This window comes from Prunus avium, chromosome 6 (genome assembly GCF_965620075.1).
Source record: "Prunus avium chromosome 6, drPruAviu1.hap1.1, whole genome shotgun sequence".
In the NCBI taxonomy this organism is placed as follows: Eukaryota; Viridiplantae; Streptophyta; class Magnoliopsida; order Rosales; family Rosaceae; genus Prunus; species Prunus avium.
In genome coordinates this window covers 31,076,288-31,089,887 of record NC_142289.1, presented here as the reverse complement: position 1 = coordinate 31,089,887, position 13,600 = coordinate 31,076,288, and the positions used below count along the sequence as shown (strand labels likewise).

Genomic DNA, 13,600 nt, shown 5'->3' with positions numbered 1-13,600 from the left:
AGTTTTTTCATCACTCGTCATATAATATCATATATTAAATATTACTTGTAAAATAAAGTTTTGTCAATTTGCTTTTTTACAAGTTACTTGGGTGAAAATTATATATTTATATGTGCAGGGCATTTTAGTAATCAAATTGGTTTAGGTTATGATTCATGAGAATTAGTAAACAATGACAATGGGAATCAACTCCATTCATGTGCTACTTGCATATAGTTAGTAAACAACTTAATGAGAATGATTCTTCTCATACCGATTCATTACTTCCCCTATTCCTAAATTCCCCGATTCCTTACTCCGTCCATTCCTGGTAATAGTAAACGGCGCCCAAAGTTCCACAAGTTTAGCAAATGAGAATGTGCTTGGTGGTTCCCTCAATATAGGCTATGCTTGCATTTAGGAAGGTTTCTAAGAAGCTTTGATGGAGGATGAGGTTTTGGCTATGGTGGTTGGAAGGGACAGCTTGAGGTTGTGGCTTACGGTAGCTCAAATTTTCTCTAGAGCGATTTGAATTCAGGCTTAGAAGAATGGTTATGGCTTTGGCTTTATGTATGCTTGTGCTTGGGTGAAGGGTTCTCCAAGACGTTTCAAAGCTTGGGGATTTAGTCATGATGTTAAAGGGTTTCAAAGGTAAGAGAGTGGAAAGCATAAGGCTTCTCTATATTTTTTGGGCATCGACAAGACATTATGTCGAACAATTAAAAATCCAACATTATCAAACTATGAAGGCGTGACAGAGTTTTGTAGGTTTTATGTTATAGTGTGCCAAAATTGTTGTGTGTTTTTGGTCTTTTGATTTTGGGTGTGTTGCTTTCTATAGCACTTGGAAACTTTTGTTTTACGTGCTCTGTTCAACAGATGATGAACAATATAAGATGTTCTGCCATTGTTGTAACTGAGTATTGGACTACACTAGAGAGTGTAAATAGTGTTTCTCTTAACAAAAGGTATTTATATCCCTCATCAATAGAAGTGATTAAACTTGGGGTGTTTGTGTGATCTTACAATACAAATATATACATCACCCATCACTTGATCTACAACCAATGCAGCAATTGACAGACTACAAAACAAAGAGGACATTTTAAATCTTCCAAACTAGAAGCCTACAAGCCGATATATGTCTTACATACGCATCAAATGTGCAGTCTCCTCTATCCGAAGCACAACGATGGTTACAGCAAAACTATCTTTCCACGGCCACTGCACGTAAGGCATGATCGGGCAGAGGAGCACTTTGTACAGTAGCTCCATTTCTTTGGAAGCCTGATGCCATTAAGGAATAATTCTGGCATTAATGGAACCCAAAGTGTTTGCTGAGAGAGAAAGAGAGAGATAGTGGAGAAGGAAAGGTGAGAGAAACTCAAAAGAAAGTGTACCCTGCTGTGTATCGAGTGGCCATATTCTTAGAAGCCAATCTTGCCCTCTCAGCACTTTCATCTGAGAGTCTCTTAAGAACGAAGCCTTCGCCTTTGCATTCAGGACATATACCAGAACCACCACAGGCTTCACAGATTTTCATAGGAACCTGCACTTCTGAAAAGTAGTTCATTTGGAGAGATAGCTCAAGCATAGGAAAAGAGACACGGCACAGTCATGACTGCCCGCTCATTACTTTCCTCTCACTGTTGAATATGACATATCATGTCTTTGTAAACTACTTTCCCACCTCAGTTAGATGAAAGTAGTGCTCAGTTAAGTTGAGTTGATTTTTTTTGTTTTAGAATTAAGTACATACCTCAGCTGCCTCAGAAGCTTTGGTTCTCCTCACAAGAATGGTAGCTGCTGTACCAACAACTGCAGCAGCAATCGCTATTGAAGCCGCTGTTTCAGGTAGAGCAGCAGATACCAGGGATGGTCTTCTTCTTTGCTCTTGCGGCTTTACATTGACTGAAGAACAAAAGTTAGGATCCAGCCATTAAAGTGCATTATATCATAAGACAATTCAGCCAGAAACTCTAATCATTCAACAATATAGCCTTATACTTTAAGAAACATCAAAAGATATGAACCAGGAAGAAATTTTTCCAGGTAATTTAACTAGGTTCTTGCTTGCTGATGGAGGATTTCACAAACTTGATTAAGCATTGTAAATAATTAAAAACTAACTACCACAGTAAGTGGCACGTATTGTAGCCTGAATTGTACAAAAGAAAGCTAAAGTGTCAAAGAACAAAAACATGGAAATGCCATGATGTTATGATTTGTACGTTTCAATTACACTTTATAAGCTCCCACTCTGCATATTTCGTGTTTTAATTTTTAGCTTACCAGCCTCAAATCCAGACAAAAGAGGAGGACTGATGCAGTAAAACTTAGTTTGATAATTAGGCGTAATAACACATTGTTTTCCATCCCTAAATTTTAGTAACAGATTAGATCAGTTGTCCAATAGAGCTAAACGAATATCACTCAACACTGCAGAAACCAGCTCAGACTTAGTTATAAAACTATTCAACTTAGGTACATGGGCATATATAGACATCAATTTATAGAGTTCTGTACTAGTTGTTGTGCCAGTTGGATCATGTGTACCGGGAAAGAAATAGAGAAGTCCAGGACCCCCACATGATACATGTGAGAGCTTAAGTCTCAAGAGAAGTTGAATGAAAAAACAATTTCCTACACAAATGGTAAAGCCAATTATGGACTATTCAACATAGCCTAACATATTTCCAGCCTTCACAAGGTTCAGGTTCCTCCTTGTTCCCTACCAGTCACATTAAAGTTCAACCTAAATCCTAAATCTCACCATCTTGCTCCCCCAACCCCATCTTATCTTTTTCACTCTCCATCTCCCTGAAGATGGTGTGCTCAATAGAATCTCTAAACCCATATTAGCACAAGAAACAAATACTTCACTAACCAAAAGCAAGGAACTGAAAAGGACCCACTAGTGTAGTGGTTTGGAGTAATTGCTTCCCAAGACAAGGTTCTGGGTTTGAGCCGTAGCATCCTAAAATAAAGAACACTTTTAACTCCCAGAGAAGAAGCTATCAACCAAACCAAACAAACCAAGAAGCACCATCCAGCAAGATCAATTAATTCACTATTCTTTAACCACCATCAAATTTTAAGTTTCCCCATTTATTGGTATCCCTTCAATTCAACACCGTCAACAACTCTTAATTTCTATGTAAAAGTCATTAACAAAAGGGCCATCTTTTTATCTGTTATAATTATGAAAAGCATCAGCAACCTTCCTCCATAAAGATTACAATGAATGGGTATGGTGGCATAGCCAAATCATTAGAACCCACTTCCTAATGACTCTCAAATGCTCAATAAAGCCCACCATAATGTCAATCTTCTGTTATGGGCAATTTCCATATGGCTTTATCTCATTTGTCTCATGTCTTGGACACATTTCTGCTGCTTACCAACCTCCAGTACCAAGATTTAAAATTTCTAAAATGAAATCAATCAACAACCTTCACTTCCCATGTATTAACACTCTCATGAAATGGAAAGATATGCAGGTGCACAATAAAGACATACATAACGGCCATGGAAGTTGAAGTTTGATGCTTGAAATAAACCAAAAATAGGGTTATCTTACTCTTAGGAAGGGAAGAAAACGATAGTTTGCGCACAGCCAGCTCCATCATTTACTGTGTTTCCGAGTAAGGCAAACCACCAGGCTCCGAGGAATATGATTTGCTCTGGTCTCTTAATCTTAACTGCCTTATCTTGGCTGCTGGGGCTGGTCTCTATTTGCCATTGATTATGTATACAATTTCAGAACTGCCATTTTATTTTTGGAATTCAAAATTAGACATGGTAAGGATTTGGGTCGTGTTGGATTGTGCGAAAATATCTAAACATAACACGACCACATTAAGCTAATAATGAGTGAAGAAATGCAAATAACCCATTGAAATAATTTTAGTAAATAAATAAATCACTAAACTACCGGAATAGTACTAAAAATAAGTAGCCAATTGGTTCAGTCGTTTTCAACACCACCCAATAAACTTCAGCCTTAACATTGAATTTTTTTGTGAGTGTTCATCTTATGTTAACAAGCCGTATACAATATTTTTTTTTTTTTAATCTACTCAAATTGTGCATAATCCTAGTAGAAATTTGTTGAAAATGGGACATATATGTGACTCAATTATGCTAAAGCTCACACATTAAAATTGAATGTAATAAGGAGTACTCCACGACTAATCTCTTTACATGCAATCATATGCAAATAACATATAAGGTAAATTCATATATTTTTTTAGGTTGGAAGTTTAAACTAAGGATGTTTAAGTTTACAACTCGTTTCATGCTCATTCTTACTTTTGAACCTCCCGTATGTATAGGGGTAAAGATGTCTTTGACACTGAACATAAATATTTCTCCAACAACAAGAAGAATAAAAAGAACACATACATATTTCTTTACCATAATATCAATTCTTGAAAGTTGGTACCGTCTATATCGCTAGAATAAGTATATGTCCTACTGCATTGAGAACATTAATCTTTATGTGAAATGTAGTTGCTGATCTACAATTCTCAAAAGAGTCGAATTAAATTTCATAAAAGTTGCTAAACCCACGATGCAAAAGATGTCAATGGATAGTGGTTGCAGCAATCAAATTAATTCCTTCATAAATATCTTTAATGTCTTCTTCTTCTTCTTCTTCTGTGGGAGTAAAGCTTCTCAATTGCTTCATTATTTGCATTTTGTTTGTTGGAGAGGCAATTACTAGATGGTATGGACTTTATTATAATTTATAATATGCTTTTTTTTCCTTTTGGAATTAAGAAACATACTAATTATCTTAACAAGGGAAGTAGTTGGGCAATTTTTGAATCCTTGTTACTCTACTATTTAGCAGTTGCTTGCTTATGGGTAGATGCTGCTAATGCGATCATGTGGCGGTGTTACGGTCATATTTAAAAATTATCCTTATTAACAAGTTTTTAAAGAAAACGTCCTAAATATTATTTTATCATACAAGTTAAATCTAACTTTCATGTATTTTAATTAAGCACCTTTGTTTTCATTCTCAGTATGTTTGTTCAATTTATGTTCTTTTTTTTGTCTTTTTTTCTTTTTTCAGATTTCTTATAACAAAGGTACAAATGGTGAGTGTACTGCAGATACTTCTTAAATCCTAAAGTTGTTGGGCTTCTATGAAGTTTCCTTTCAACCAAAATTAAAATTTAAAAAATAAAAAAAAAATTGTCACTTGGCGCATCTCTCTCTCTCTCTCAAAATCAATTTCACTTTTTTTGGGTTTGGAAAAAAGGAAAAAAAATTTGAATTGATCTGGAGTTAATAATGGGAAGATATGGAGGGGCGGGTGCAAACCGTGCCATATGACAGAAGCTCACGGGCATCCTCCTTTCTCTAGGGTCTAAAAAAGCACCCACCACACACCAACTCATATCATATCATCAGTCATACTCATCACCACCACCACAACCCCAAAACTAATATTTGCATTTGAATTTGCTAGCGATGAGCTGTGCACCCTCTGCCTTGTTCAGCTACTCACGAGCCCATTTAAGACCCCTTTTCAATTTCACCTCCTTTTCCGCAACACTAGCCCCATAAATAAAACCCCCTATAAACCCCTCTCATCCTCAACCCAACCCTCAAATTTACATTACATTACATTCCTCACAAACCCAAAAAACCCTCACTCAAAACATATTTCAGACATGTCCTCCTCTATTCTTTGCGTTGCCCTCATATATTCCCTGCTCTTCTTCACTTGTTTTGACGTCTCTTTGGCTGCAAGAAACATCCCGTCTAGCGCCCCGAGCACGATGGTGAGGCCTTTGGTCACGGAGGGGCTAGATCACTATGTGAGCATGAAGCCTCAGGGTTTGAATCACAAGCAACAAGTTTTTCATGGGACGGAAGTGAAGGATTGCTTGCCAAAAGGGTTTAGGCATGCCTCGGCTCCAAGCCGGTATGTGAACTATCACACACTTGGCCAAGGCTGTTCTTCTATGCGCTCCAAGAAACCTTGATGAGGAAGACTGGGGAAAAGGATTCAAGTGTTGTTTTGCATATGATTTCCGCGTTTTATGAGTGGTGGATTAATGGATTGTATGTGCCGGTTATACATATTACAAATTGTCTCTCACAATATGCATGTGAGTCTCACTGTTTTGTGGTGAATTTACTCGCGTATTGTGAGAGTGATTTTATAGAATTGGCACTTATGAAGATTCTTAAAAAGTGATGAAATTGAAAAACGTACAAGTGTTAAGTCTACTTTTGAGTTATGATCGTTAAATAAAAAGTGGTTTATTTAATTTATTACATTTATTTTTCACTCATATCAAGAAGTTTTTGAACCTAAGATTCTCCCATGCGCCATTTTTCTTTTCTTTATTTTTATACAGCTATCCTTCCTACGTTTTGATCATAGAATGCAAAAGGCAAATATTTGGTTGACTTTGAATCTCCAGCAAAAATTTCATATGAATTCTTTATAATAAATAAATAGAAAGTTCATTTCACGTGAATAGTGAGATTGTGTTCACATCAGGGTTATAAAGTGATGACCAATTTCCGACATTTCTCTTAATTTTTGAGAGTCATCATCCATGACACCAGGCATTAAAACCTGGCCCATCTCAAAAGGGTGAGAAGTCGTGCACCTGACTTGAAACCGGCCTAAAACAAAATCACATCATCTGCAATTTGATCTATAAAATACCTAGAATTCTTGGAATATTTCAGTTTCTCTTGTCCATTAATTTAGGTGAAGGCTCGGGTAATTCCACAAAATCCAGCCACTCCAAAATAATTTAGAGCTGAGATTAAAACTACCCTCCCAATCCACCATAGATCATCCATAGACCAAAGTCAAGTAGGCAAGCCGGGAGCAGCGAACTCTATACTCACCGCTCCAAGTCGCAATCCATCCCATCTGACGAGGAACAACAAAGCAAAACCAGTAGCATCTAACTCGACTTCATCCAGTACAGACAACTTATCTATTTAAACATAACAAATTCCATGAACATAGTAAGTGGCTTTTTTCAATCCATCCATCCATTGATTGATAGAAATTGATTAACAGTATATGAAACTTGAAACAGCATGTCATCCTAGCAAACCCCACAAACTCTTTAATACACAGAAGACTAGTCATAACTATGAAAAGGAAAGGCTTCCTCCAGGGTGACACGAGGAGCAGACAAAAGCATATCAGTAGACACAAATGTCACCCGAAACCATACATATATAAATAAATATTAACTATACAAATCATCTTCGTCAGCCCCACCAGCAGAAGTTGCGAATGGATCAGCACCAGTTGCCCCAGTTTGGTTATCAGCAAACCTAAACTCAGTTCCGAAACCCCTGGACTGCTGCAAGGTCTGAGCAAAGGCCTGATATTTGCGAATATCTGCATCGCTGACACTCCTACGAGCATATTTCATTGACTCCTCAAAATGAGCAGCTTTAATCTCTGCCACTTCGTCATCGATGTCCTCATCCATAGAATCCGGATTCTCCCCTCTCCTTCTCTCCCGCTCTATATCCTGCAATCACATCATGGGTTAATGATATATAGAACTTGTGCAGAATTTACGTTACATGCAGTGTCAATCCATGTCTACAAGGCTAGATAACCACATCCCAAGTTTTGGGATGTGAACCAGAGAGATTTGCATGTTTCATCAAATGGAACCACCCTGTTCAAAGCCATTCCCTTTTTGCATAAAAATATTGCCATATAAAGCCCCTAATCGGTACAGCCAAAAGAGACGAGCACAATGAAATCAGATATGCAAGGCTTGAAAATCAAATTGGAAGGTTCCAAGTTAACAGCTCTGAACAAGCAGAGCTTGTAGTTTCGAGAAATAACTTAGTTAAGCAGCCAGGTTCAGTTATTCATGCGAGAAAAAGTTTGTACTTCACATTTGGTCAAGAGGAAAGGTACAATCACGAAAATTTAAGCTATCAACGTTTATGACCAGTATAAAGAGCAATTAGGAAGGTGAAGAAGCAACAAGGACAAATGAGGAGATACCTTCTCAATATTTTCTCTTATGGCATACTTGCAGGACCGCTGGCAGATCTCTGTGATATCAGCCCCACTAAAGCCCTGTGTATACCTGGCCAATGCTCTCAAATCAACATCTTTTGAGACAGGTGATTTTCTCAAGCAGGATTTAAAGATTTGGAAACGCGATTCTTCATCAGGAAGAGGAATATAAATCAATTGATCAAGACGGCCAGGTCGGAGAAGTGCTGGGTCAATGATGTCAGGTCGGTTTGTGGCCCCAATAATGAAAACCGTCTTTTTTGCTGTCATGCCATCCATTTCAGTGAGGAGTTGGTTAAGAACCCGATCAGCAGCACCCCCTGCATCCCCAGAACTGCTTCCTCTCTGCAACAATCAGTGAGAAATAAAATCAACAAATCAAAAGGTAACAAAAGCAAATTATGGGCATCCTAACAAGGTTAAATTACTACTATTCTGCTATTCAACTATAATAAAGCAAACACTTCTCCTACACAAACTAATAAGCAAATGGAACCAAATTTGCAGTTCAAATTTCAGATGACTTTAATGTATGAAAAATCACATGTGCATAGTTAAAAGCAAATAAAAGTCAATAAACAATAAAACTGACCTGCGTAGCAATGGAATCAAGCTCATCAAAGAAAAGGACACATGGTGCAGATGCACGAGCCTTGTCAAAGATTTCTCGAACATTGGCTTCACTCTCACCAAACCACATGGTGAGTAGTTCAGGGCCTTTGATACTGATGAAGTTAGCTTGACATTCATTTGCAATTGCCTTGGCCAAAAGAGTTTTCCCACATCCTGGGGGTCCATAGAAAAGGACCCCTTTAGAAGGTGACATGCCAAATTTCTCAAACTTCTCTGGGTGCTCGACGGGATATTGAACAGTCTTCAAGAAAACAAGGCAGAAACAAAAAAGTCTTAGTTGTAAGCACTAAGCAGCGAAAGGAAAAAAACCATACAAGATATAAACAGAAATCCAATACAATAAACGTTATTACCTCTTGTAGCTCCCGCTTGACATTTTCAAGGCCTCCAATATCCTCCCAACTAACATTGGGCACTTCAACAACCTGACCCAAATCAAAGAATAGAAAGAAAGATTTAAAAAAAAAAATCATATTTCAAAAATATAAAATGATAATTCTATACAACAGTAGATGGAATCCAAGCCGAATAACACTCACTGTTTCGCGCAAAGCAGATGGATTGCTTGTTCCTAGAGCAGTCTGGAAGTGCTCATTTGTTACAGCCATTGAGTTGAGTATCTCCGCATCAATGGTTTCATCTTCCAAGTCAATCACATCCATCTTCTCCCTAATGCATTGCAGTGCAGCTTCAGTGCAGAGAGCAGCAAGGTCAGCGCCAACATACCCATGTGTATCTTTGGAAATCCTCTCTAAATCAACCTGAACAGCAGGAAGCATAATTTATAACAGCTGAAGGAAGATAAAGAATGAACAACATAAACCAGATTGGCATTTAAGAAAGAAACTTCTACAAATGATCCAGGCCAACTTTGCGAACACATAACCAGATTTTTCAAACTTACAGTATGGTCCATCAAACCTATGCTTTAGTAATCATATGACACGTATAACTTGCAGTTTCCTTTTGCGTTATAGGATAACTTATGGTGTCACTAGTTTGTTTAAACAGATCCAGTTAGTATTTGGGAACCAAAACTGTCATCATCTATTCCAGATACAGTACATGCTTTGCCTTTAAAACAAACTTTGAGAAAAAGAACAGGTTCAACTTACATCATCAGAGAGTTTCATGTTCTTGGTGTGAATGCGAAGAACTTCAAGGCGCCCAACTTCATCAGGAACACCAATGTCTATCTCCCTATCAAACCTACCAAACCTTCTCAAAGCCGAGTCAATACTGTTTGGACGATTTGTAGCACCAATAACAATAACATGAGCTCTAGATTTCAATCCGTCCATCAGAGTCAAAAGTTGAGAAACAATCCGCCTTTCGACCTCACCGTGTGTCTTCTCCCTCTTAGGAGCAATTGAATCAATCTCATCAATAAAGATGATTGATGGGGCATTCTTCTCCGCTTCTTCAAATGCCTTTCTGAGATTGCTCTCACTCTCTCCAGCCAATTTAGACATAATCTCTGGCCCATTAATGCAAAAGAAAAAAGCACCAGTTTCATTGGCAACAGCTCTGGCTATTAATGTCTTTCCTGAACCTGGGGGTCCATAAAGTAGAATTCCTTTTGGTGGTTTCACACCAATAGATTTAAACAGTTGAGGATGCCTCAGTGGCAGCTCAACTAATTCACGGATTTGAGCCATCTGCTTCCGAACACCACCCACATCATCATAACCAACTTCATCCAACCTTTCCTCATCCTCCCTTTTTACTGGTTCCCCCTCACAGAAGATCTCAGTGTCTGGGGCAACCACACAATATTCTCCTGGGTCTGTTTCAATAACCTTGAACTCTACACTTCTCATTCCTCCTCTTACAAGGAACAGATCTCCTTTCCTCACAGGGCGATAAGCTTCCAAGAAGTAAGCTGCAGACAAAACAAAGGGATAGAGCAAGCCAAATTTTAATATCAAGTCTCAAAAATAAATCTAAGGAAATTTAGCCTAAAGGAATATAATCCTATCCTAGACAAAAAAATCAGATGCTAGACAGCATGTCGAGACAGTGAAAATCATTTGCAGAAGCCTTTCAGATTCTCCATGAATGGCATGTACAGATAACATGGACTGGGAAGCAATCCAAAGAAAAGCCAAACTATTTCTGCAGATTTGAGATAAGAACTTATAGAAAGGGCTACAGAAAGGAATAAAAACAAATGTGCAAAGCCATTAACCTCTTCCCAGACCAACAATCCCCACAATGACCCTGGGAAAGCAAAAGTTGTCGAAACTCTAGGACGATCCCTAAGTCAATAACAATTTCAAAAGGAAATAATGACTAGCAAAAGAGGTCAAGAACTCACGTTTCAAAAAGGCATCAAAGAGATTTCCAGTAACTCCTTCTATGGAGTCATCAATAGGCAGAATGTGAACACGTTTCCCATACTTCACATCAGGGCATTGGTGTACAGATACAACATCTCCAAGTCGAACCCTCAAATTCGATCTGACAACCTTGTTCATCCTGATTCTTGGCTCTTCACAGGTGTCATCAGCAAGTGCAATGCAGATTGTGTCCTTCCGTTTCTTCCCCTGAAAACTCAATTACAGATAATTAAATAAACAACACATAAACAAATAAAACAACTGCAAATTAAAAAAACAATGTCAAACTTGGGTAGGCTCCCGTTGTTATAATGTAATGAGCATTTATTGGCTTCATGCTGCCATGCATCAAACAAGTTCAGATTATGCAAATTTGATAACCTTTACTTTTTATAATTCGAAAGCTTGACCTTCCAAACCAATGAGTACACAAAGCAACCCAACTATGGTTTTTAAACACAGTTGCAATTTCTGAATCTAAGGTAAGTAGTTTCAAAGAAAATACAGGTTATGCAAAATTAAATGCCCTAAAACCTTATCCTAACAAAGCCCTAGCGTGATACTTTATTTATAAAAATATATTGACAAGCTACCAATAACAAATCAATAATTTTCTATTAGCAAAAAAAAAAACCTTGATGAGAATAGTGTCGCCGCGGAAAAGCTGGAGCTTTTCCATGGTCTCTGGATGCATCGAAACGACAGAGTTGTCGTCGTTTATAGCCTCATCGACGACGAGACGGTTCGGCGACTTCTTCCGCTCCAGAATCGCGGTCGAGAAGTCCTTCTTCTTCCTGGAATACCATGAAATCCACAATCAAAACTGAAGATTTACAAAAATAAAAAATTGAAAAAACAAACTTCAATACATAAAAATTATTACTTTAAAACAAAAAACGAAAAATTGATGGTAGATTTTGGAATATAATGGCAGTGGGTTGACTTACGAGTCGGACGATTCGGCTGGGTGAGCCATGGTGGAGATTTCAGAGATCAGGAAGTATGGTAGACGAAAAGCAAACAGACCAAGAGAGAGAGAGAGAGTGTTTGTGTTTTCGTGTGTGTGTGTGTGGATATATATCTGGGCCTGAGTTTTATGGCTTGTTTGGCACGAAAATCGAAGAAATATTCCTAACTGGGTTGTTTGGTTATGTGGAGAAGGAGTAACCCGAATTGGACTTGGAATAGGAATAGAAGTTGGAATGGGAATTACGTCTACGGTGCACCAGGTGTATCGGTGCACCAACTTTTTAAATAATAAATAAATATACTTGTTGAACTGGCTTTTCTAGGAACCCGGTCAAGGGTTTAATGCAATTGCAAATTTCAAATTGCAATTGATTACAATTAATTCAATTAATTCGTTTATTTCACAACACTTGATGTGAAATAAAGTGTTTTCTCTTTTCATAATTGCATCCCAAAAATGCAAAAGCATGCAAACGAGTTACCGATTGCATATTTAAATTGTAAAAGTATGCTTATACATTAGCAATTGCACAATAGGAGTCACAGTATGGTATTTGGATATAAAAAAAACATACATTCCAACATGTTGGTATTTCTTTCCAAAACGTAGTGAGAAATAGAGGAAGAGCCAAGTTCTCTATTTTTGAAAAGTCCTTATTTTAGTAAACAAAGGGTTTACAATATTAATAACCGTTAGAGTACCAAAATATCGTAAAAATAATCCCTAAACTTGTAAATCAAGTTTTGGGTATCGATTTAAATTTTTTTACACATGGATTATAACGTTAGGGGTCGTTTGGTACATTGAACTGTTATGGACTTGACTAAATCCTGGGATTGTCTTGGATTAGCTCAGATTAGCCTAAGCTGGATTAAGTACTGACCTACGTTTGGTGCTGCATCGGACTAAGAAGCTGGATTGTAAAAGTAATGAAGACCTATGTTTGGTGCTCTATCGGACTAAAAAATAATTCTTGTAATATTTAATTTTAATTATTGATTTTAACCTAAAAAATAAATAAATGCTACAAAGACACCCAATTCAAAGATTTATAACAATATACCACTTTGACCAACACTTTACCCCTTACGGGCCGACCCGGTGTGAGCGGGGATTAATCTGGGTTGTGGTTAAGGCTTAAAGGTGCCACCCATAGTTGGGGCCCATCCAGGACCACCTCGTGGTTCAGACCAAAAAAAAAAAAAGATTTATAACAATATCTGGTATAAAAAAAAGATTTAAAACAATAATAAAAAGAAAATAAATAAAATTCTTTTTTTTTTATGAAGAATAAAATTATGATATTTGTTTTTTTGGCTTCTCAAGTTAATCTTAGTTGCTCTCTACCCTTGCCCCAAGACTACTACAAATCTTTATTTATTTATTTTTGTTGGTCGAAATATTGCTAAAGGAGCTACTCACTCTACATAATTCTAGGTTTTTTAGGGACCATGTAAAACAATAATTAAAAAAAGAATATATATATAATTTTGTATATTTGACTTTTGACTTCAAACTGAAAAATATCATTTGACAAGGTAAAAATTGCTTGCGATAAAGAAAGCATCACATCATGAATTATTAAACATGTTTCAATATTAAAAAAATCTCAAACATTTGTACATTATTATAGTTTGATTTTCCAAA

General features: G+C 37.2%; 2 protein-coding genes across 3 annotated transcripts; both read right to left on the bottom strand.

Annotated features, from left to right (window-relative positions):
- Window positions 1-931: 931 nt before the first annotated feature.
- LOC110755409 (uncharacterized) lies at window positions 932-3,717 on the bottom strand. Of its 2 annotated transcripts, none has more exons than XM_021956606.2 (4): window positions 3,560-3,717; window positions 1,739-1,890; window positions 1,380-1,528; window positions 932-1,288 (listed from the first exon to the last, which is right to left on the bottom strand). In XM_021956606.2, exons 1-4 carry the CDS (start codon window positions 3,606-3,608, stop codon window positions 1,276-1,278), a joined length of 363 nt encoding a protein of 120 aa, XP_021812298.1. In that variant the 5' UTR covers window positions 3,609-3,717; the 3' UTR covers window positions 932-1,275. The 2 variants fall into 2 exon arrangements, with proteins under 2 accessions (XP_021812298.1, XP_021812297.1); XM_021956605.2 differs by having other exon boundaries at window positions 932-1,266.
- Window positions 3,718-6,989: 3,272 nt separating this feature from the next.
- On the bottom strand, window positions 6,990-12,090 carry LOC110755395 (cell division cycle protein 48 homolog). Its single transcript, XM_021956587.2, has 9 exons — window positions 11,931-12,090; window positions 11,618-11,777; window positions 10,962-11,190; window positions 9,760-10,526; window positions 9,184-9,405; window positions 8,998-9,069; window positions 8,604-8,885; window positions 7,997-8,356; window positions 6,990-7,505 (listed from the first exon to the last, which is right to left on the bottom strand). The coding sequence occupies exons 1-9, from the start codon at window positions 11,957-11,959 to the stop codon at window positions 7,215-7,217; spliced, it is 2,412 nt and encodes an 803-aa protein (XP_021812279.1). The 5' UTR covers window positions 11,960-12,090; the 3' UTR covers window positions 6,990-7,214.
- Between the last annotated feature and the right edge of the window lie 1,510 nt (window positions 12,091-13,600).

What these genes read in the sequence shown, in the direction of transcription:
- LOC110755409 (XM_021956605.2), bottom strand. Translation starts at nt 3,608, where the DNA reads ATGATGGAGCTGGCTGTGCGCAAACTATCGTTTTCTTCCCTTCCTAAG. An exon ending in GTTTTCTTCCCTTCCTAAGA is followed by an intron (nt 1,891 to 3,559) that starts GTAAGATAACCC and finishes TTTGTTCTTCAG; the next exon opens with TCAATGTAAAGCCGCAAGAG. An exon ending in GCCACTCGATACACAGCAGG is followed by an intron (nt 1,267 to 1,379) that starts GTACACTTTCTT and finishes TAATGGCATCAG; the next exon opens with GCTTCCAAAGAAATGGAGCT.
- LOC110755395 (XM_021956587.2), bottom strand. Translation starts at nt 11,959, where the DNA reads ATGGCTCACCCAGCCGAATCGTCCGACTC. An exon ending in ACATGAAACTCTCTGATGAT is followed by an intron (nt 9,406 to 9,759) that starts GTAAGTTGAACC and finishes CCTGCTGTTCAG; the next exon opens with GTTGATTTAGAGAGGATTTC. An exon ending in CATCTGCTTTGCGCGAAACA is followed by an intron (nt 9,070 to 9,183) that starts GTGAGTGTTATT and finishes GATTTGGGTCAG; the next exon opens with GTTGTTGAAGTGCCCAATGT.